The following is a 23,564-nucleotide window of genomic DNA, read 5'->3' as shown; positions in this document are numbered from 1 at the left end:
TGATGCCGATGAGAACGTAACCGTCAATAATGGCGACCGTTATTGCGCCGTGATAATCGAATTTTTGAGATTCCTGAAATTGAAGCTCGTGACCTTGGCGACATTTAAATTCAACAAGACGGCGCCACTTCCCACGCATCGCCTCGATTAATAGATTTATGGATAGAACACTTTGGTGAGCAGATAATTTAACGTTTTGGGCCAGTCCATTGGCCGCCAAGATCATATGATAACACATCTTTAGACTTTTTCATGCAGGGATATGTCAAATCTAAAGTCTATGCGGGCAATCCCACTTCGATTTAGGCCTTAGAGCAAAACATCACACGGGTCATTCGCCAGTTTCCAGTCGAAATGTTCGAATGTGTCATTGGACTCAATGGATGAATCATCTGAGACGTAGCCACAGCCAACATTTGAAAGAGATAATCTTCAAAAAAGAAATGCCAAAGCATGTTCTTTTGAATGATAATAGACATTCTCCATTAAATTTTAAGTTTATGTATTTTTTCTTTAAAAAAGTAGGGTGCCTTGAAATGAATCACCCTTAATATTGTATCCCAAAATAATGTCAATCAAACCTGCGGTGTCTCAAATCAATGAAAATTAATACAAAATCCAACGTTTGTTCTGGATTAAGCTCCTGTCGATTTTTTTCCAACCTCAAAAGCATTCTCGCTGGAAAGAACTTTTCCCAGGTTTCACGCCGAGTTTGAAATGTAGACTTAATTAGCTTGGTGAGAATCGAAGGTTAAGGATTTTTTTCCGATTACAACTATGTATATAAAAAAATTTCGCGAAATTTTAGTTTTTTTTTTTGTAAAAAAACCCCTTTTTAATTTTTTTACTTCGTCCGAGTAAGTAACAATAAAAAATTCTAATAAAATATTTCATCTTTTATATGAGAAAAAGACGGTTGAAAAAAACTCTATTTTTACCCGAGGAAACCCATGTAACCCCATAATACACAGCATAAAAGGGTATACAAAGATCTGAATTTTGATAGGTCAGTTTGTATGGAGGTCTATAGTGGATCGATCTCAACAATTGCAACAATGCAGAGATTGTAGATTGGGCTAGTAATCCACGTCAAATTTCGTGAAGATAACCTGTCAGAACTTGCTTTTGATAGTTCGGTTTGTATGACAGCTATATGCTATAGTGGTCCGATATCGGCGGTTCCGACAAATAAGCAGCTGCTTGAGATGTATGTGTACATAATTTCAGTTCGATATGTCAAAGTCTAAGGCACTATTTCACTATACAAATACAGGCAGACGTGACTCAATCGACTCAGCTCGTCATGATCTTCATCGTTTTCTGCTACTTATTGCAAACTTTATGGCAATTTCACTTCATCTACATATCAGGGTGTAAAAACACACTTCAAACATCAAGCTATTGTTTGGGAACCGCTGAAACATACCACGAACGCAATACTCCTTTTTAGAAGCAATAAAAATATGTATAAATTTATCAATATTCATAAAAACGCATTGCACACTGTTTTGTATTGTATTGTCTGTAATTAGTAAGGTTAGTGGTGCATGCAGAGTAAGCAAGGAGCGGGAAGCTTAAACTAACATTAAAGAAAAAAAAACTGAAATAAAGCAAAAATTTGTTTGTATTTTAGCAACTCAGTGTTAGAAAAAAAGCCAATTCGTAAGGCAACTAAATACCGCTAACAACATAAATTAGTAAGCAATTAAGTAGCATTTCTAAAAAATACGAGTTAACAAATTAGTATGAGAGCTTTTAGAACTAAATGCAAGTACTAAAACTTTTCAACGAATTTTAATTTTTTTTTTTTGTAACAAACGGAAGGAAAGGTACATACTACAAACGGTTCTCGGTAATTCGGTTAGCAATTTTGTTGTTATTGCATATACACAGATCATCTATGTAGGTTATATGGTTATTAATTCGATGTGATGTCTGGTGGTTGGGAGAGTAGAGTAGAGTAGAGTTAGGGGTTCCTTTGACATTCTTTGTTCGCTTGTTTTTTACATTTGTATTTGTTTTTGTTTGTGTTTTTTGTTCTCATATTTTTATTTGTTTTCTTCTTTTTGTTTTTTGTTTTCTTATATTTGCTTAGAGTCTGCTTATGCACCTACAAATACGCCTAAAGTAGTGTACACTTAAGTCTCCGCTTCTTGCATCTGTCTTTAGCACGCCCGCTAGTCGCTTTCGAATCTTCGGTTTTGCGGGATCTTATTTCGCGCATCAAATCAAAAAATACCTGCATGAGACGAAAAGAGAGCACAGTGGATGAGAAGAAAATAACGTTTTTTTTTATAGAGAGAGGGAGAGAGAATGAGAGAGTGAAAAAGAGAGTATGGCACAATTTCTTCGTTTTTTTTAAATATTTTTTTTTTTTTACTTTTGACTTGCTTAATGTTTAACAGTAAGCAATAAATACAGCAATAACAATAAAAAACCGCTAAATATAAATATACATAAAAGAGAAATACTAAACTATTGCTACGCTACTGCAAAATAAAACTAAGTATAAAAAATAAACATAAATATTTAAAAAAAATACTGCGCCAATTCGTTGTGCTGCTGTTTTGAAAATTAGTTGAGAAAAAAATATAATTTAATTGCTGAATAAAATGTAAAGTTTTTGTGTGCTTTTTCTATGGATATGTCTGTACATATTTTATTTAATCGCGCCAACAACCTTATTTTCGGGGAGTGAGGTGGAGTCTAACCAATGAAAATTGTGTTTGTGATAACCGTGATTTTGCTTACATGCCCTGCAGGAAATCTGTTGTCAACTTACATATATATACAATATACATATATAAAATATAGCTGTTTAAACTATTATAGAGGCCCTATAAATTAATTTATGAGAAACTCTAAAAATTTTCGAAGAATTATAAGCACTCAGAGTCTTACGGGGTCAGTACCACACTATTTATTTCTTTATTCATAATGAGGAAAACGAAAAGGCTATTATTAAAATTCAAATACTTGGTCGTGGCTTTATAAAATTTGGTACAATGCATAACTCTTCAACTTTTTTTAATTTTTTTTTAACTTTATACATTTTTTTATTTTCTTTTTTTATATTTTTATATATTTTTTTTAATTTTTTTAATTGTTTTTTTTTTTTTTAATTAAAAAAGAATTATTCTAATTTTTCTTTAATTTTAATTTCCTTTTTTTTTTTTTTTTAATTTTTTTTTAATTTTTTTTTAATTTACTATTTCTCACCACTTAGATAGTAAGATTAAATAGTTGTAAAATTTTTCTAAAAAAAAAATGTCAACGTCATTTTTTTTAAGTTTATAATTTTTTTTTTTTTTTTTAATTTCTTTTTATATTTTTAAATTATTATTTTTAATTTATTTTAATAATTTTTTTTATAAAACAATTATTATTCGATTCTTTAATAGATAGTAAGATTAAATAGTTGTAAAATTTTTCTAAAAAAATGTTTCAATTACATCAACGTAGTACTTAAACCGCATTCAACTGTATACTTTGCCTAGTTTCAGGCGCAACACGTTATTTCTTTCTTTTTGTTTTATAAAAAGCTTTAAAATTGTATTTAAGAAGTTTTAGAATTGTTAAAACTGATTAAATAAGAACTTTGTATTGAAAATGCTTACAAAATTTGGCCACAGCGCCATAAAGTATGCAAAGGGAGTATAGAGTAAATTTAAAGCGAGTTAAAATTACCTTAACTAAAAGTTAAGTTAGAGTTAAAATGATATTTTTCGATTATTGAGTGATTGATTCGATGTTGAAAATTATTAGAATAAATTCGCCTCGAAAATGTTAACCAAAACTTTGCTACAGCGCCGTAAAGTATGCAAATGAGACTTAACTTAACTTAAACTTAAGAGAGCGTTTAAATTATATTTTTCAATTAGAAATATTTAAAAATTACTGAAATAAAATTTCTTTTCGAAAGTGTTAATCTAAGCTTTGCTACAGCGCCTTAAAGTATGCAACATTAGAATCAAAGTAACAAATAATTGTTCGTATTAAAAATACTAAATTTAACGGGTAATTTAATTTGATATCGAAATTTAATAGAAAATTTTATTTTTTGGATGTATTGTGAGCTTTTAGGCGCATTATAATATTATTTAAAGAATTTTTCATTCGAAAGTGTATATAATAAATTGCGAAATTCCATTAAACGTTTTAAGACTGCGATTTATAATTTTAAAAAAATTTGCGATATTTGGAAAATTTAAACAGTCAATAGAATATAGCATATTTTTAGGCGTTTCAATTCTTTTAGAGCTTGCATAGTTTTGGGGGTTTTGATTGCTTTTTTAATCTCAATTTAACCACCAAATTTCATGTTATATCAAAATTTAATAGAAAATTTCAATTTTTTAATTTATAGTGAGCTCTTAGGCGCATAATAATGTTGTTTAATAATTTTATAGTCGAAATCGTTTACAATAAATTCCGAAATTCATTTAAACGTTAAAGGAGCGCGATTTATAATAAACAAGTACCTACAATAATTGAAAATTGAAACAGTCAATAGAATGTAACATACTTTTAGGCGCTTCTATTTTTTTTTAAGAAATTACATTATTTTTACGCTTTATTCATTTCTGCAAGAGTTTGCATAGTTTTAGAAGTTTTCATTGTTTTTTTAACCTCACTTTGGAGAAATTTAAGAGTTATGTATTAGAAATTTTAGATTTGAGGGAAATTTACATATATATTTAAAATTGGCTAAATAAATAACAAACGACATATTATATATAAAAGTTTTCGAATAGAGTACGTTTTCAGACTAATTTACACTTTTTATAAATGATTACTTTTTAATTAAAATTTATATATTAATGTAATATATTACTGATCAAATTCCACAAACACCTAATTGGAGTATAATAAGCGTATTATACATGAATCAAAATATTGAGTGTATAAACAATATGTGGGGCATGTGAGTCGCAAACTATGTGTGTATAAATTGAAGGACCAATGACAAAGTGTATGAGAGAAACAAATTGTTGGTAGAGTTTGTAGATTATGCTGGCAATGCCGTTGACTACAAATAACAGTATATTAGCTTGATTATTAATTTACATTAAATTACTAATTTTGTTAACTTTTTTTTGTTGCACTACAACAAATGCAAATGATAAATTAATGAAAGAATATGCAAGTGTAAACAAACTAAAATAGTACGACATCAAAGACAACAACAAAAGAGCGCGTTTTAACAAAAATTCACAAAAAAAGATTATTATAAATATAATATTGCTTTTACGCACAATAAGTGTGTGTGTGACTCAAAGCAAAGTGTTGAGCAATAACAAAAACAAAAAATTAAAAACAAGAAAGGGCAGTCAACTGTGCACTGCAGTCATGTAAAAACTGAGGAAATCATGTCAAATGAAGATCAAATGAAATAAGAAGTGAAACGTAAGAGACGCACAGCACAGCAATATGACGGAGTTCAGCGCACGAATTCACGCGAAATAATTGCAAAATATATATAGATAATGCCAATAGTTTCGTGAGAAACAATACAACAATACAATTGCATATACGCACATAAAATAAGGCACACATACGCTAACGCACACGCACGCATACACACTCACACACCACGACGCACTTACCTTGTCGACGTTTTCACGCGTCTTGGCGGAGGTCTCCACGTAGGGCACCTGCCACTGTTGGGCGCGTGTCTGGCATTCGTTCAGCGGCACTTTGCGTTTGTCGCTCAAGTCGCATTTGTTGCCCACCAACAGGAACGGTATGCTTTCGTCATTTTTCACACGCAAAATTTGTTCCCTGAAAATGGTGTAAATGGAAGGTTTAGTAATCATATTTAAATGTTTAGTAACTAAATGTATAAAAACTATTGTTATGCACGTTATACAGTTATATATATGTTAAACTCAGAGAGATACCAATTTTTTATTATATTTTATATATTGTATTAGTGTAAAGCATCAAAAAAGGATATTCGTGCCACATGGCGTATGAGTAACTTTTTATTTACTTCTTAAAATTATGCTACTAACGGAATAAGAAAGTTACTGAAGTGATAAAAAATATAAATGTCACTTAAAAACACAAACAATGCTTATTATACCCTTCACTATACTTTGTCATAGTCAAAGTCATCTCCACCCATCGGAGTTGAGATTTGAGCAAAGACGAAAGAGAGAGATACCTAGCTAGAAGATGATAGCTCTACCGCCGCTATATGGCTACCACCAGTGAGTAATGCCATTACTGTAAACAAAGGGAACGGGAACGGGAAATGTTTCGTGTGGACCAGATGCGACCTTTTCACAGTAATTAGTTGTTACTTGACGCCAAGCGACAGCTTACAAGAATTCCAAAAAAGCTCGACAATAATGAGGAGACAGTCAGGTCTACAGAAGGTCAACTAATTATCGCCAGAGACCTAAATTCAAAATATGCACCACATGGACTCGAGAGGAAAGCGCATCATCAGAACGCATGGCAGACTCAAGATGACACTGGTAGCGATCATCAATACATTTATTACACGAACGACACCAGAAAAAACGTTAACCAGCACAGGAGAAATATTGGAACACGGAAGTGGAACATTTCGAAACTAAAAACATCGAAACTAACCTCCGCAATAGACAACCCATAATTGCAAAATAACTGTCGAGTACACAATGCTTAATATAACAAGAGCCTGTCAAAAATCAATGCCCAAGGCTTCTCACAGTAAACACAAAGCAGCGGTTTACTGATGAACTGAAAATATCGCCACCACCTTCACAAATCCTACACGAGACCCAGACGCAGAGGAGCCGCATCCCGAGAAACCGAGCAATACAAAGCAGCAAAAAAGGAGCTGAAGCACGCCATCGATGATAGCAATAATAAAAAATTGGAGGAACTATGCGAGAATATTAACAAAAACCCCTGGGAACTTGGGTACAAAATAGTAATGAAAAAACCTGACTTAACCGCTGTCAAAATGAATCAGATCATAAATACCTGCTTCCACGAAAAAAGGGCTAGTGATCCAGAACATAGTCGAAGATTTTCGCAAATCTCTCAATTTACCCTCGAAGACCGACCGGTACTACTATTGAATATATACGATGGACGATATTGGGGCAGTAATTACAGCAAGAAACACAGAAGAAACGCAAAGAAAGCTTAAAAAGATCATGATACGAACGCAAGCATGGCTGGACTCACACAACCTCCTGCTCGATATAGAAAAAACCGTGCTCCTACTGCTAACAAATAAACACATACGCCTCAAAATAAGTATGCAAACGAGAACAGATATTCTTAGGACACAAAAAGCAGTAAACTACCTAGGCGTTAGACTGGACCCCAGACTAACCTTCTGGGTACAAATCCAGCATGCCGCAGGAAAGGAAAGCGAAAATCAGCTCCCATATCAGCAGACTAATGGCCAACATAGGAGACCCCAGACAAGAAAAGAGGAAGCTTCTAATGTCGACGGCAATCTGTGCCCTATTATACACAACCCAGCTGTTATCCGGTTAAAATAGCTCTAACCTCCCCATCAAAATCAGTAAATCTCTGGAGGAATTTCCAACGTGTTCAATGAAATACTTGTAGTTTATTATTATACTTTTCAATCAAAATCTACCAAATTCGGCTATTCAGTGCTGGATATTTATTCACATAAAAAATGTTTGTTTATTTTCAATTTTTTTTTATGTATATTAGTTAAATTTTTTATGTGTGCTTAATTTTTCTTTTGTATATTTATTTATTTTTTTTTAATTCTTTTCTTAATTTTATTTTATAATTTTATTTTTTCCTAATTTCATTTTTAAATTTTTTTCTTCTCTTTTTTAATTGTATTTTTGATTTTTTCTTGATTTTTTTATGTTTGTGTAATTTTTTATGTGTATTTAATTAAATAATCATAAATATTTTATAATTCTTTCCTTTTCTTTTTTCATTGTAACTTTTTTTCATTTTCATTTTTTTTTATTAATTTAAATTTTTTTCTTAATTTTATTTTTAATTTTTTTTTCTTTATTTTATTTTTAATTTTTTTTTCTTAATTTTATTTTTATATCATTTTTATTTTTAATTTATAATATTTTTTTATTTTAATTTAATTTAATTATTCTTTCATTATTTTTGTTTTATTTTTCCTCATTTCATTTAATTATTTTTTTTACAAAATTTGAATTTCCTTTCGATTCAATACAACGTGTTGGCAATTATAATCGCTTAGTGGTAAAACTGACGTATTTAAATCGAATTGAACACGAACGCGTAAAATCCGTCAAAAATTAAAAACTGAAGCAAATTGCCCAAATCAACATAAAACGCTAAAGTTTAAATAAACGAGCAAACACATATGTATTTATGTAAATACAGGTACCATATATATTTGTATGTATGTACATATGTATATATATTGAACGCCTTTTTGTAATCAACCGCAATTTATTGAATACTGACTCATGCGAACAACACGCGATGAAAATTCTAATGAATCAACGATAAAGGCGCTACAAATGTACATAGATATATATGTATGTAGGTATGTATGTGGGCACATACTCGCATGTATTGACAGGTAATTGCTGTATTTTTCTTAGACTTAAATTTTCAAATTTTTTCACAGCCAATTAAAGCTGCCATGTGAACGCGGCCGACTGACGTACCAGCAGTCAAGACCGCTATCTGTCAGATGGCAAATGGAAAAGCCGATTCTAGACAAAAACCGGTCGACGGTGCGAATGTTAGTACGTCAGGCGCAAAAAATAGAAGCAAAATAAAAATAATAAAAGCCTAGATAAAAGGTCTCCATGACAGGCAACAGCAGGGGGTTACCGCCCAAAAGTACGGACAATTGTATATCAGTATACGACTGCAATCAAATGTGAATATCGCAGTGCGAAAGTCTATATACATATAAAATACATATGTTTATATACATATAAAATACATATGTTTATATACATATACTTATATGTACATAAATATATTTTGTAAATCTGAACAAGTTTCTCAGGTAGTTGGCGTGCGCGTCGGATGTGTGTTTAATTTATTGTTTGATTTTGCATGTGAGGCTTTTCGCTTTTCGCTTTCGTTTTTCAGTTTTCCATTTAATTTTGCACATTTCGTTGCGTCTACAGCGCGCTGGAAAAGCGTGTGCAGTTATGGTGTGATGTGTGCGTGTCAAATCACACGGCAAATGGAAATTTCAATGTGAATTTCATGCGTTAAATGTGTGTTTGGTGTTGGCATTCGCATTCGCATTCGAGTCAGTTGCCGGTGGTTGCCCATAAATCCACAAATACTCTTTGTTGCATTTGCTCACACACTCACACGAACATAAATTCGCACTCGGCTATTTATACAACAATGTTTGCACAAATATTTAAATGGACCGGATCGAAGCGTGTGTTTTTCATGCGCCTTTTAACAGCATTCTCCGCTTGAATACAATATGGAATTAATAAATTGGAATTAATATTGCATTAGCCTAAATGGTTAGTGCAAGGCGTCGACGTTATGAAAGTGCTGAAAATAGTGGGTGGTGATTTTCTTACAACTTTAGAGATTTGAAAAATCATAAAGTAAATTTTCTGTATGCTTTAGACATAGACTTTGACTTAGACGAGCTATTAATATATATTTTTAATTTCTAATCCATTTCAAAGTGTTGTTGTTGTTTGTATCTGAAATGACTAAAATTTCGACTTTTTCATAAGTGATAGAAAAATAATGATATCTAAAACGTATATTGAGAAGAGGTCGATATAAAGGATTGTACTATGGCATGCGACATCCGAGAAAAAAACGAGAAAATTTGAGACTATAGAAAAGGAACTTTAAAGGAAGAATTAAAGCAATTATACAGACTCAAATAATTTATAAAAATTGGATGTGCTGTTAAACTGCAATACTTGGTCGAAATGGGTTGACCCGGCGCAGCGGCCATTTGACGAGGCCATTACTTTGCTTTGATGTGTCCATGTTTAGATGTAAAACATGCCGCGGCACACCGTCTTGTTGGAAATAGAGATCGCATCAGCATTCATTACTGAATAATATTCGACCGAATAAAACACGTACAGCACGGAGTGAAGAAAATACAGCAGCCGTAGCTGAGACCATGGAGAGTACATTCGGCGTCGTTCGCAGAAACTCCGACTGATGTATGAAACGACTTGGTCTTGTGCAAGAACTGCAACCACTCGACTTTCCCAAGCGCTCTTGAAAAGTTCCAAGAAGATCCGACGTTTTCGAGTCAAATTTTCTTTAGCAATGAAGCCCATTTCTGACTCAATGGGTAGTTAAACAACCAAAATTCCTACATTTGGGACGAAAAGCAACCTGAAGCGATTCAAGAGCTGTCATTTCATCCAGAAAAACAACGGTTTGGTGTGCTTTGTGGGCCGGTGTAATCATCGGTACATATTTCTTCAAAAATAATGGCGGTGTGAACGTAACCGTCTATAACGACCGTTATCGCTCCATAATAACTGACTATTTAATGCCTAAAATTGAAGCTCGAGGTCTCGGCGACTTTTGGTTTCAACAAGACGGCGACACATCCCACATCGCATCAATCAAAGGATTTATTGATAAAACATTTCGGTCAGCAGATAATTTCACGTTTTAGGCCATTCGCCAGCGATAATCACTCGTTAGACTTTTTCCTGTGGGGATATGTAAAGTCTAAAGTTTATGCGGACAATCCCGCTTCGATTCAGACCTTGAAGCAAAACATCACGCGTGTCATTCGCCAGTTACCAGTCGAAATGCTCAAACGAATCATCGAAAATTGGACTCAACGGCTGAATCATCTGAGACGTAGCCACGGCCAACATTTGAAGTGATAATCCCCATGAAATAAATGCCAAAGTATGTTCTTTCGAATGATAATAAACATTCCCTATTAAATTTGACGTTTCTGTGCTTTTTATTAAAAAAAGTAAGGAACCTGGAAATAGATCACCTTTTACATATGAAAAAATGATGAAAATAGACATTTATCGGTCGTCAAAACCCACGTAGACCCTTAGAAAATGTCTACCAATCAGTTTGACTACCGAAGAAAAACCAACTCGTTCTCTAGTCCCCAAAAATTCCCGGTTTTATAATAGATTATTATATCTCCTTACAACACCTGGGTTGAGCTCATTTTTTACCGTTGATATTATAAAAAAAGTGTATAACCTTTACTTACAACTGAGGTCAGGCTTATTCTCACAAATGCGAATGAAAAGATAAAGAGCTGAATTAATAAAACTAATGGACTGAAAACATAAAAAACCAACCACCAAAAAGCAAAAAGCAAAAGCATGAATGACACGTGGTTCCAGAAAGAAATGTAAATTAAGCATATAAAACATAAACGAAAATGTATTTTATATGTTTAACAACCATTTAAAGTTCCCCACGGAACCTTAAAAAATAAAAAACAGCTTTTTCTTTCCAACCTATTAGCCGCTTTATGCTTTTTCTTAGCAAAAATATTTCAAAATCCCAATGGGTCGACGAAATATTACCTGTTGGCACAGCCCAGCCCTTTGCTGTTAGTGTTGCTGAGGCAACGTTTGCCAGCAGCGGCCGAGGGTGGACACACGTCACGTGATTTGTTATGCACCCTCGCTTTGTGGCAGGTGAAACACGTCTAATGGTAGACTAGGTTACACACACTTTAGCGCAAATACATTTGCATACTGGCAAACGTGCTTTCTTGCGTCGGAGAGCAACGCACCTGCCGCCCATTACCACAGCCCAGGCACTTTAAAAACTGTTTACATGCGAAGTTTTGTAGTTCCGTCTGCAGGACGCGTCAAGTTGACGCCGCACTGTGTAGTGGATCAATACGGTATGCACTTGAGCTTACATGTGTGCCGCGTGTTATGCGGAAGTCGAGCAAAATATTCGACGTGTTTACGTGACATGCCGACATTAAGGTCGTCGCCATCACGCAGACTATGCGCTGACGTACAAGGATTGGTGTCCTGGCGCTAACTTTGCGTTTTACGGCCTAATGTTTTAGATACATATTCCTATATACTATATATGTAATACAACTAACGGTTTTATGGCTTTAAGGTGTGGCGTTTTTAGGTAACGGTATTAGTGCGCTAATTGAGCACATTAGGGAGCTTAATGAGGTCAGATGTTAGATGTACTTGAACTTTTGAGTATATATGTACATATATACATAGGTAGCTAAGTCATATCAGATGTAACTTTCCGTCCAATTAGTTACAAAAGAACAATTTTCCGCAATAGCGAAGATAAATAGCATATACGAGGACGCTCCCATAGGTACTAAGTATCACCGTTCGCAGTAAAATACAGAGCGCATAGACTCTTTTCCTTCGTTTGGGGACGGTCAAAAAAAGATTTCACGAGTTTCAACGCGGTCGGAGACAGGTTTTCATGAGCCACGGCCACGTGCTCTGAATATGATTACCACGGATGACGTGCCAAAAGTTCACAATTTCCCATTGGACGATCGCCGTTTGAAGATCCGCGAGGTAGCTGGGATGGCTAGGTCAAATCTTGCATGAAATATTTGGTATGGGCAAGCTGGATGCCGCGTTTTCTCACTCCGGACAACAAGCGGGACCTTGAAACCACTTTATAGCAGAGTTCAGCGAATTCCGTAGGAGTTTCTGCGTCGGGTCGTGATCGTCAACGAAGCAAAGATCAACTGGTAAACAGCAGAGACTAAGAAACACTCCCAAACTGTAAACATTATTCGGCGAATCTACTCTGAGGAAGGCGGATATTGACTGTCCAATCTTTCGGAATAGTGACAACGCGTGACTGGATTCCGAAGACGTTGTTGAGAAAAGCAATTCTAAAGTCCCTCAACATACCCGTTCTTGTTGTTGTTGTGGCGGCAAAATTCTGCCGAGTTGGCAGTCCTTGACCGGATAAAAAAATGCGGGTCCGTTCCGGTTACGTAGACCGCACCGTGGTGAAAACGGTTATCATTCCCGTTGTTGTTGTAGCGGCTACCTAATCCTCGTTAGGATGGTAAGGATTAGATAATTTGTCGTCGACGTCATCGAACGGTAGGCCCAAGAAACGTATTGTTTCGTCGAGGTCGGACCACAGGGAGAGGGTCAGCTGAGTAGGGTTAGTGAGGCATCCAAAGAGGTAGTCAGTGCCATGCGGAGACTCATTGCACGAAGGACATATATTAGATATGTCGGGGTCTATTCTGGATAAGTAGGAGTTCAACCTGCTCCAGAATGAATCTGCTCAAGGGTCCCTCTCGTTTCTAGAAAGCACCCCAGCAGGAACTGTTAAGAGTGAAGTTCATTATGCTCCTTAACTGGGAGCATACGGGCCACACTATGCAGGTGTTCGATAGGAGACATCAAGAGGCTGCCTGTCGTAGTTCGGATTGAATTGTTCTGACAAGTCTGGAGCTTACTCGTTTGCATTGCCCTGCCTCCAGGCGACTAGATTGGTGCGGCGTAGTGAAGGATCTAACCTCGTTTAGATCGGTAAGTCTTAGTCCAATTCCAACAACAGCCGGTTCCACGCACCGGAGCTGACCTGGATTTTATACGGCCAAGGGCCGTTATTTCGGAGGTCTAACCATGAGTCTTATCATTCCCGTCGTACTATATGGTGCAGAAGCATGGACAATGACACTATCTGATAAGTCGGCGTTAGAAATATTTGAGAGATGTCTACGCCAGTAAAGAAAAGATTTGAAGACGAATTGCAAAATATATAGCTTATTTGGCAAAGAAAAGTGCTCTTGCACCATGCCAAATCGCCGTCACCGCATCCAAATTATTCGAAATAAGCTACTAACTGCTGCTTTCACCAACATATCCTTCAGGTTTGTCTCCATACGACTACTTTTTGTTTCCAAACTTCAGGTACCTTGCGGGACCCAATTTTCAGATCTCCAGAAAACGTATTTTTCAGGCAGTGAAAGAAATTGGAGCATACTTAGATCAAATCTATCGACATGAAAGGAGATTCTTTAAGAAATTATTCTATCTTTCTATAAATTTTCCGACTTTTTCTAGGTTAAACTCTGATAAATGCTAGAGTTTGTTTTTTAATACGCGATTCCACTCTTACACTCTTATGATATGCAAAAATAAACAAATCTGCAAATTTTTCTAACACAACCGAGCAAATCTAAACTAAACACCACTCACAACCAAAAGCGAAGGAGGCCAAGTCAATCAAAAATAAATAAATAATACACCGTAGAAAGAGATACGAAGACAACCGCGCGTTATAAGGTGAAAATTGCGGCTATTTACTCAATAACGAAGAAGAATGCATGAAAAATGGCAATCATAATAACCGGCTTATGCTATAATGACAACCATAAGTCGCCACTCTCCAAAGCAGTCAACGCATTTCACTAATACGCCGGCTACAATTTGGCTAACAAATCAACAGCTTAACAAAAGCCAAACGCTAAACAAACGCCACTAGCGAAAAACGGTTTGTAAGCAGCCGCAAATGTTGTTGGCCAAATTTTGATAGTCAAATGTTTATGGCACACATGCATATGCATATGTATATATGTATAAGTATATGCATGTGTTTCAAAGTAAATTTTGCTCACCTGAATTCTTGTGTTGCCTGGAAGCTTTCATCGTCTGTGATTGAGAAGACACAGAGGAAACCCTCACCGCTGCGAAAATAATTATCGCGTATGGCGGCGTAATCCTCCTGCCCGGCAGTATCCAATATATCTATTTGTACTTCTTCGCCATCTAAAACGACCTGCAAACAAACACACACACAAAATGTTCAATTGTTTTGCTGAAATGGAATTGTTTCGACTGCACCCACCTTTTTCCTATAACTATCTGCTTTGGTTGGTTCGTAGTCCTCCACGAATTCGTCGTACATGAATTGTAGTGTCAGTGCCGATTTGCCGACACCGCCGCTGCCCACCATTATCACTTTGTGGAGCGCGGGTCCGACTGTCGGTTTTTTACTCATTTTGTCTGACTGTTGTTGTTCTTGTTGTCGCTGTTGCTGCTGTGTTAAGTGTTTGATTTTATGCCGTACTTCCGGTCGGTGTTTCCGCTGTTTTTATTTATGTATTCTTAGCTGAGAGTAGTTTGTAACAGTAGTTTTTGTTTGTTTATATCCTGATTTCACTGTAAGCAAAGAAAATTAATGTTATTAGACGGGAAGAAATCTTTTTTTTTCTTATTGTATACACATAAGTATGCAATAGAGGTATTTATTACTCTCGCATTTTGCGTGAAAATCCTATTAAGTGACAACAATAATGTTCATTACAAAAACATGCACTTTCTCTGTTGTCTTGCATGCGAGATGTTCGGCTTTCTCATAATCGCTGGACATAAAAATGAACGTCAGTGAGCTATCTGAGCTGACCTGCTGGGCAGGAAGCTGTAAAAACCACATGTCAGCTTGTGACGTCCATATCCTCATTGCCAAGCGTTTTTATGAAATATTTAATGAATGAGTATTCACCTTGTTGAAGATTATTGCTTGTATGTAAATCTCCTAGTGGAGCTAGTGCTTGTATTAATTTTTTTAAATGGTTAAGTTCGAAAAGACAAGCTCTAACATCGAACAATTGATAATCATAATTGATACTGAACCTTTTTCAATCCATAAAAGCTTCAAAAAATGTATTCCTCTTACATAGCAAAGCGAATATATATGATACCTAGAGAAAGTTCCATAAATCCCCAAAATATTCCACGCCTAATTACTATCAAAAATCAAAAACGAAACAAATATATTAGGTTATTTAAGACGAGACCCATAACAAAGATACTACGGAATTTAGAAATTTGTAAAGACAAAGGAAACTATGAAGAAAGAATGAGGAAAGTACGGGTCTATAGGTAAGTTAGCTTAATTCAATTTTTGCCGAGCTTAACTCAAACAAAGACCTGTAATTATCGATGGTATGGTGAATCCAATCGAGGTCGTAGATTTCGACTCCAACACGAAACGAGGGAGGATTATATTATATTTCATAAACAGCGATGTTCTTGATGTTTTAATACTCAATCTATAACATGTAAATCGAGAACTTAATGCACTCAAAAACGCGTATATACAATTTTTTTTTCGAAGTTTTTTTGGCACTTCAAACCAAATATAGGGGTTATTGTGGACAATCCTAGTACTAGTATCAAATCCAAAACTCATTCAGATTATGTAGACTCGACTGCCATAAAACACTGATTTCGATTTCAGTAGTCAGAATTTCAAATTTTTCGAGACTATTATTTATACTTTTTTATCCTCAAAAAAATTTCATGTTCTCTCAATGCAAATAAAAAAGTAATCCTCAAAGGTCAAAAAATTTATTTATTTACAAGTTAAGTGCAAACTATTAAAACTGCAATTGAGTGCAACATTTTACGCTAATCCGCAGTTATGTGCTGAAATGCAAGCATTTATTACATAATACGAAAACTAAAAGTAACCAGACCGGAATGCCAACCCATCGGAATAATGTCAGCAATGCCAAATTGAGAAAGTCCACCGGCATTTGTGCACACCGAATGACAGGCTACATACACACACATGCATATGCATGTACATGCACGTTCGCACAAAAATATTCAGCGTAAAAGTGGACAAGCCAATTTGGGACAAATGCAACTGAAATGAAAGTGGATATGCGGTTATTAAATAACGGCAGCTAACATTATAAATATTGACGTATGCATGTATGTACATACATATGTACATATGTATGTATTTATACTCGTATACATGAGTATACCTTTATGCATGAAAATGTGTGGCAAATTGAAGAGGAAATCTATTAGTTGGGTGTGGAGAGAAATTTCGAATAAGAAAATAAAAAAAATAGAATATTAAAAAATACAAAAAATATAAAAATATATTAAATAAATAAAAGAAAACCAAAAATAAAATATTGAAAGATAAATAAAAAAGAATAAAATATTTAAAACTAAAAACAATTTTAAATTAAAACAAAAAAAAATATTTTAAAAAAATCAGAGAACATTTCACATAAAATTAAAACAATATACAAAAATGAGGTAAAAATCCAAAAATTTAAAAATACAGAATCTAAATTAGTGTACTAACAAAATATTACAGAAATAAAAAAAATAAAATAAATAAATAAAAAAAAAATAAAAAAAAATAAAAATAAATATTAAAAAATAAATAAAAAAGAAAAAAATATTAAAGAAAAAATTTAAATTAATATTTAAAAAAATCAAAGAACGCTTCACATAATATTTAAAATATTTATATATACATAAATGAAAAAAAGAATATTAAACAATGTATTAAAAAAATACAACAGAAATAAAAAAAATAAAAATAAATTAATTACTTAAAAAATAAAAGAAAAACACAAAAATAATTAAAATAAATTAATTAAAAAATAAAAGAAATACAAAAAAATAAAAATAAATAAAAGAGAGTAAAATAATAAAAGGAAAAATATAAAACAACAACAAAATCAGAGAATATTTCACATGAAATTTCAAAAATATATGTGCAAACATTTAAAAACTAAATTAAAATTTTAAAATACAAAACTAAAATAAAATATTAACCAAATACAATAGAAACAAAAAAAATAAAATAAATAAATACAAAAAATATAAAAGAAAAATAAAACTAAAAAATAAATAAAAAAGAATAAAATATTTAAGAAAAATATTAATTTAAATTAAAAAAACAATATTTAAAAAAATATATAAAAAATTAAAAAAAAAAATGTAAAAAAAATTAAAAAAAATAAAACAATTTATTAAAAAATACAACAGAAATAAAAAAAATCAAAATAAATTAAAAAAGTATATAAAATAAATATATAAGAATTAAATATTAAAACAAAGACAAAATGAATAAAAATAAATTAAAAAATAAAAAAAAAATAAAAATAAAATATTAAAAAATAAATAAAAGAAGAATAAAATATTAAAAGAAAAATATTAAAAATATATGTGTATATATACATATGTATATTTAAAAAAAGAAAAGAAAATTTCACATAATTTTTCCAATGTTTCGAACATGCACAGGACAAATAAATAGCACATACAAATATATTTTACACATCCATATACTGACATACATACATATGTATGTATGTATCTACGTACACATACTAGCATGTCCAACGAATCGAGCTCCACCCAAAAACTGGGTGCAATGACCAAATCAATAAACCTAATCAATACAAAAGGGTGATTTGAACGCAGACGAGCCAAGCCTATATAAAATTGTGTATATGTATATGTATGTATGCATACAAATGTATTGTTGTATGATTTTCCAATAAATTTGTTTTATTTTAACCATGACTTCAGCTGCTTTCATGCATTTACTTCGCTTACATAAAAAGAGCAGCTGCAAACAGGGTCTTACATTACTTGCTTTATAAACATACATACATACATACATATATACATATATAAGTAAACAAAAGTCAGTATCATCACAATTGATTCAAGTATAAATGTGCGTGTGTGTGTTGGTGTGCGCTTTTATTTAATTTGGCACGAGAGCGCGCAGCCGCCACATGTGGCCGGACGACCGACCGGCCGGCCGGCTGGCTAATGGACCAGTCTGGATTTGCCGCAGCGCCGCAAATGAAAAAGAACATTTGCATGCATATAAAGCAGAATAGTCGTAAAATTAAAATGTACATATGGAGCAGTAGTAAAAGTTATGCTTTAATTTCATATAATTCCCCCTTGTTCTTTATTATTTAGACTTATGTTTGTATGTTTATGGCAGCAGCAGATTCCAGTCAGCCATTTGACAAGCTGTTGCGATCACTTTCCTTCTTTTTGCTAAAAATAGCTAATTGTTTGCATACATAAATGTTTTTCAACTCTTGTGCTGATATAATCTGTACGCTTGTCGATATTTGGATATTTAATTAATAGAAATTCTTTGATGTTTTTGACGAAAGTCTGACAAAATTCTTATTTTTTAGCTTGTCGATCAGCAGGCAAAGAAAACAAGAGTCCGTAGTAATCTAAATAAGGAACGAATATCACACACCGCCCGATGGCGCCACAAGAGAGACAGCCAAAATTTCGAACGACTCGGTTTCTTAATTCTGTTATGGAGCGGTGATCTTGTTTTAGAAAGGGAAATCAAAGAGCGCTTGAATGCAGCATACAGGGACTGTGTTCCTTCGATGGTAACCATCAGAAATTGATTGGACGAGTTTCAATTTGGTCGCACATTAGTTTTGATGAGTCCGTATGCTTCGAAAACGGCTACCACAAAGAATAATATGACAAAATCCACGATCTAGTATTAGCAGACCGAAGATTGGATTTATGTGGGGCAGCTGAGACAGGGAATTAAGAGACACTTGGAATCTCAAATTGGCCAAACCGCGAAAAGGAAAAACGACTGGCGCGCTGTTGTAAACTCGGCTATAACCGCGTAAACAGTGTCTACGCCAACAAAGATGAAAAAAGAAGCTGAAACAGTAGGAATTTCAAGTGGCAATTAGGTGCCAGTCCTGCATGAAATATGAGAACATGAAAAAACAGTCGGGAGCGATGGATGCCGTGGTTGATCAATCGGGACAACAAGCGTAACTACGAGTCCATTTCATAGCAATATCTAACAATTAGAAGGAGTTTTTGCATCGTTTAGGGACGGTTGACAAAACATGAATCTACTGGTAAAGACCATACTCCAAGGAACAGTCGAAATAGTGGGCACGGTGAGCCTGTCCTTAAGAAAGCAAAGACTTTTCCAACGACCGATGTGATGGCCACCGTTTTAAGAGATTCAAAAGGTAAGATCTATGTACATAAACTGCTTGAAGAACGACCAATCGATCGCACTGCGCACCGAATAATTGGTATGACTTGGAAACCTCCGTCGTCATCACGATCAAATGGGTCGAATGAAGCTACAAACTACTGCCAAATGCTTCAAGTTTAACACTATACGATCTTATTCAGTTTATACACTTGAAAAAGTCACTCGCAAAACAAAAATTTTATACAAATGAAGAGATCTAATTTACAGACGTCCATAAAACGTATTTTTCAGACATTTTAAGAATTTAGACGGTCAATGAATAAAGCTAGGAGTTGACTATATGAAGATATACACAAGTAGACATTTTTTGAAAATTTTCGTTTTCGCTTTGTATATCCTTTAAACCTGTAAATATTGCAATATACCATATATACAAATGCTATAATATTATGGGTATCTAAACTTCAGTCAAGACTTTGTTTAACTTAGCCGATATTTTGGGAACACAGACGTCTGCGCGTTTCCCTCGTAAACATAAAACAATCAAAAAGCAATATTTTAAACAGACATCTTGAATATAAACATTTCTCAACATAATACGCGCATATTTTGTATAAATATACACGAAAAACACCTGTAAACAGCTCCATGATCACATGAATCACGGCGAAAAACAAAAACAAATAACAACCGCAAGAATTCCAAAATAACGTCAGCATGTGGAGAAAACAAATGAATAGAACACATTGTTGCAATAATCAAAAGCAAAATATTTTGAAAACTGTAATTGTTCAATGCCAAGTACACTGGTGGTTAAGGACTACAAGGGTTTGAAAAACTTAAAAGAGTTTTGTATGGTACTGTGGTTAAAACAAACTCAAATTGGCAAAAAATTAAAAAAAAATAAGTAATTTCGAAAAAATTATGAAAGATTAAAATAATAATAACATGGAAAATTAAAAACAAAAATAATAGAAAAGTTAAAGAAAATAACAAAAATTAATAGAAAATTTGAAAAATTAAAAAAAAAATTAATAGAAAACCTTAAAAAAACTTAATAGAAAAATTACAGAGAAATTAAAAAAAAATAAAACAAAATTATATAAAAAAATAATAAAAAAAAATAATAGAAAAAATAATAATAGATTAATTAAAAGAATTTAAAAAATCATGAAAAAATAAAAATAATCACACTTAATGTCAAATTGGGAAAAAATTAAAAGAGTAAGAGTAAGTAATTTCGAAGAAACTTATGAAAACTTAATAAGAAATAGAAAAATTAAAAAAATTATAAAAGACAAATTAAAGAAAAAAATTATAGAAAAATTAAAAAAAAAATAAGAAAAATTATAAAAAAAAATTAAAAGAATTAAAACAAAAACTATGTTTAAAAAATTTTTTTACTTAAATTATTATTTTTTTTTAATATTGCTAATGTTTTTATAATTTATATACAAGTTTTTCTATAATTGTTTTTAATTTTTCTATAAGTTTTTTTATTACAAAAAAAATCTTTAATTCATTAAAAAAAAAAAATTAATATTTAGTTTTTAACTTAAAATTATATACATATGATTTTTTAAATTTTTCTATTGTATCTCTTTTTTATAATTTTAGTAAAATTTTTTTATTATTTGTTTTTTTTTTTAATTATTTCACAAATCATTACTTCTTTGATTTAAAAAAAATTTACGAAGAACAACCAGAGGCTGTTGCAACAGGGTCAAAACCTCACTACCTTTTCCAACTACCCTTGTCCCAAATACAAGTTTCACCTTTCAAAGTATTTACTCCATATTCTTTTGGCATAATTAACCGAATGCCGCTTGCCAATGATTCGCACCTTAAATAACTAAGTAGTAGTGTATCTAATGCCGAATATGGTTTTTGCGGTTGCTCAGTAACTAAATATGACTTCGAAATGAATATCTTATGTTAGCGCGACAAATAAAACAACAACAAGCTAGAGCTATGAAATCAGAGATGTTTTCAACACGAACATCTCTAGAAGCGCCGACTAACAAAAAAGGTAAACGATTAGGTAAGCGCTGGCCACAATTCTATTATAATAGAATATTGGCAATGAATTGAAAGAGTAAACAGTCACATGGAGCATGAATAGCACAATACCCGAGCATATACAAAACATAATAGACAATTTGTTTTTTTTTTATTTACAAAAAAAGATATTGGAATTGAATTTATGTTGGAAAAAAATTAATCATTGCGTACAGTTCGAAGTAATGATGGGTAATTACATTCTACGTAAATAAAATATAATATAAATAAGATATCTAAATATATAATCGTCGGAACTAATGTACATACTATATGTACAAACTAGAATATTTATGATTTTGTAAAGTTGTATATATGTATGTATGTATGTATATATTTTTTTAGCCCAAAGTTTTCTTGTTTATTGTGCTTAGGTTTGAATAAGTAATTTAGGCATCAACGGTGCTTCAACTACAATCTGTAGATGTTTCAGGGTCACTATAAGAAAGATCAATTCGGCACAAAAAACTGAAATCCGTATTTATATTTAGTAAAAGGCATTTTGTCAGCGTTCCAAGAATATTTCCAGTATCCATATATTCATTTTGGATATTTTAACTCTCTAAACAGCAAAATGTTTCACTTTTCTTTCCATTATGGAATCAGAACAACTCTTGCTATAAAGAGCTAAAATCTTTCCCAAATAAATTAGCAAACTTCGTTCGGGATGCTACGACGATCTGCCAAGATATATAATTAATTTAGATTAACTCGTATCGATAGTGTGCTAGAATACAAAAAATTAAGTACGTAATCTCAAAAATTCTAAGAAAAGATTCGGCGAACAGAGGTGATCGAGTGACTGATGCCCAGAGCATACTAAAATTATGGAAGGAACACTTCTCAAGCCCGCTGAATGGCAATGAAAGAAGATAGGGAACCCGATTCCCCAATCGATGACGATGGAGCGGACGTTCCGTTGCCCGATCATGAAGAAGTTCCAAGTTCCCGTCTGAAGCACAACAAAGCGGAGCCGTTCGATACCAAACGAGGTTTCAGACAAAGCGACTCCCTATCGTGCGACTTCTTCAATCTGCTGCTAGAGAAAATAATTTGAGCTGCAGAACTTAATCGAGCAGGTACAATCTTTTATAAGAGTGTACAGCTGCTGACGTATGCCGATGATATTGACATCATAGGCCTCAACACCCGCACCGTTAGTTTTGCTTTCTCCAGACTAGATAAGGAAGCGTAGCGTTGTAAACGAGGAGAAGACAAAAAATCTCCTGTCATCAAACAAACAGTCGTCGCAAACGCCACTTCGCCCCAACGTCACTTTTAACAGTCATAACTTCGAAGTCATAGATAATATTATCTATGTATGTATCTTGGAACCAGCTTTAACACCAACAACAATGTATGGCCCTTTGTCCATTGGAAACGCGAATACCATCGACAATTTTACAGAAACAGTGCTTGAAAATCGTCGTGTTGACATCAGAGAGATAATAGATAATCTCAATATTTTCTCATGGAGAAGAAGACTTGAACCTTAAGACGCAGGAAAAGTACGTTGCTTATATTAAATGTCGCAAAAGAGTTGCTTGTTCAGATTATGTTCATATACTGTAAATATGTATATATTGCATATAAAATTGTTTCAGTTGACTGCATACATACAATAGTAGCATGAGATACATATTTAAATTAATTCTAAAACTTTTTGTTTTGCGATAAAAAAGTACTTAACAACAGCTGTATTGTTTCTAATATGTATGTATGTAAATAGTGAGTGACGGCATTGAAAATCGTATAAAAATACAATTGAAATTGAAATTAGAACTAAAATTCCATTA

The 23,564-nt window shown here is 33.1% G+C and overlaps 1 protein-coding gene across 2 annotated transcripts in view; it reads right to left on the bottom strand.

The window, feature by feature from the left end:
* LOC105230682 (ras-related protein Ral-a) overlaps nucleotides 1-23,564 on the bottom strand; it is a 45,398-nt gene that overhangs the window by 3,349 nt on the left and 18,485 nt on the right. Inside the window, exons 2-5 of one of the 2 annotated variants that reach the window (XM_049456636.1) lie at nucleotides 14,788-15,101; nucleotides 14,558-14,718; nucleotides 5,607-5,781; nucleotides 2,111-2,239 (exon numbers count right to left, since the gene is read on the bottom strand). In XM_049456636.1, coding sequence (XP_049312593.1) covers nucleotides 2,123-2,239; nucleotides 5,607-5,781; nucleotides 14,558-14,718; nucleotides 14,788-14,940 — 606 coding nt within the window. In that variant the 5' untranslated portion in view covers nucleotides 14,941-15,101 and the 3' untranslated portion in view covers nucleotides 2,111-2,122. The remainder of the gene's footprint in view (nucleotides 1-2,110; nucleotides 2,240-5,606; nucleotides 5,782-14,557; nucleotides 14,719-14,787; nucleotides 15,102-23,564) is intronic. The other variant, XM_049456637.1, reaches the window with a different exon arrangement.

The sequence above is a fragment of the Bactrocera dorsalis genome, chromosome 4 (genome assembly GCF_023373825.1).
Source record: "Bactrocera dorsalis isolate Fly_Bdor chromosome 4, ASM2337382v1, whole genome shotgun sequence".
NCBI classification, from domain to species: domain Eukaryota; kingdom Metazoa; phylum Arthropoda; class Insecta; order Diptera; family Tephritidae; genus Bactrocera; species Bactrocera dorsalis.
The sequence above is the reverse complement of the archived record's forward strand: the minus strand, read 5'-3'. Positions and strand labels throughout refer to the sequence as shown.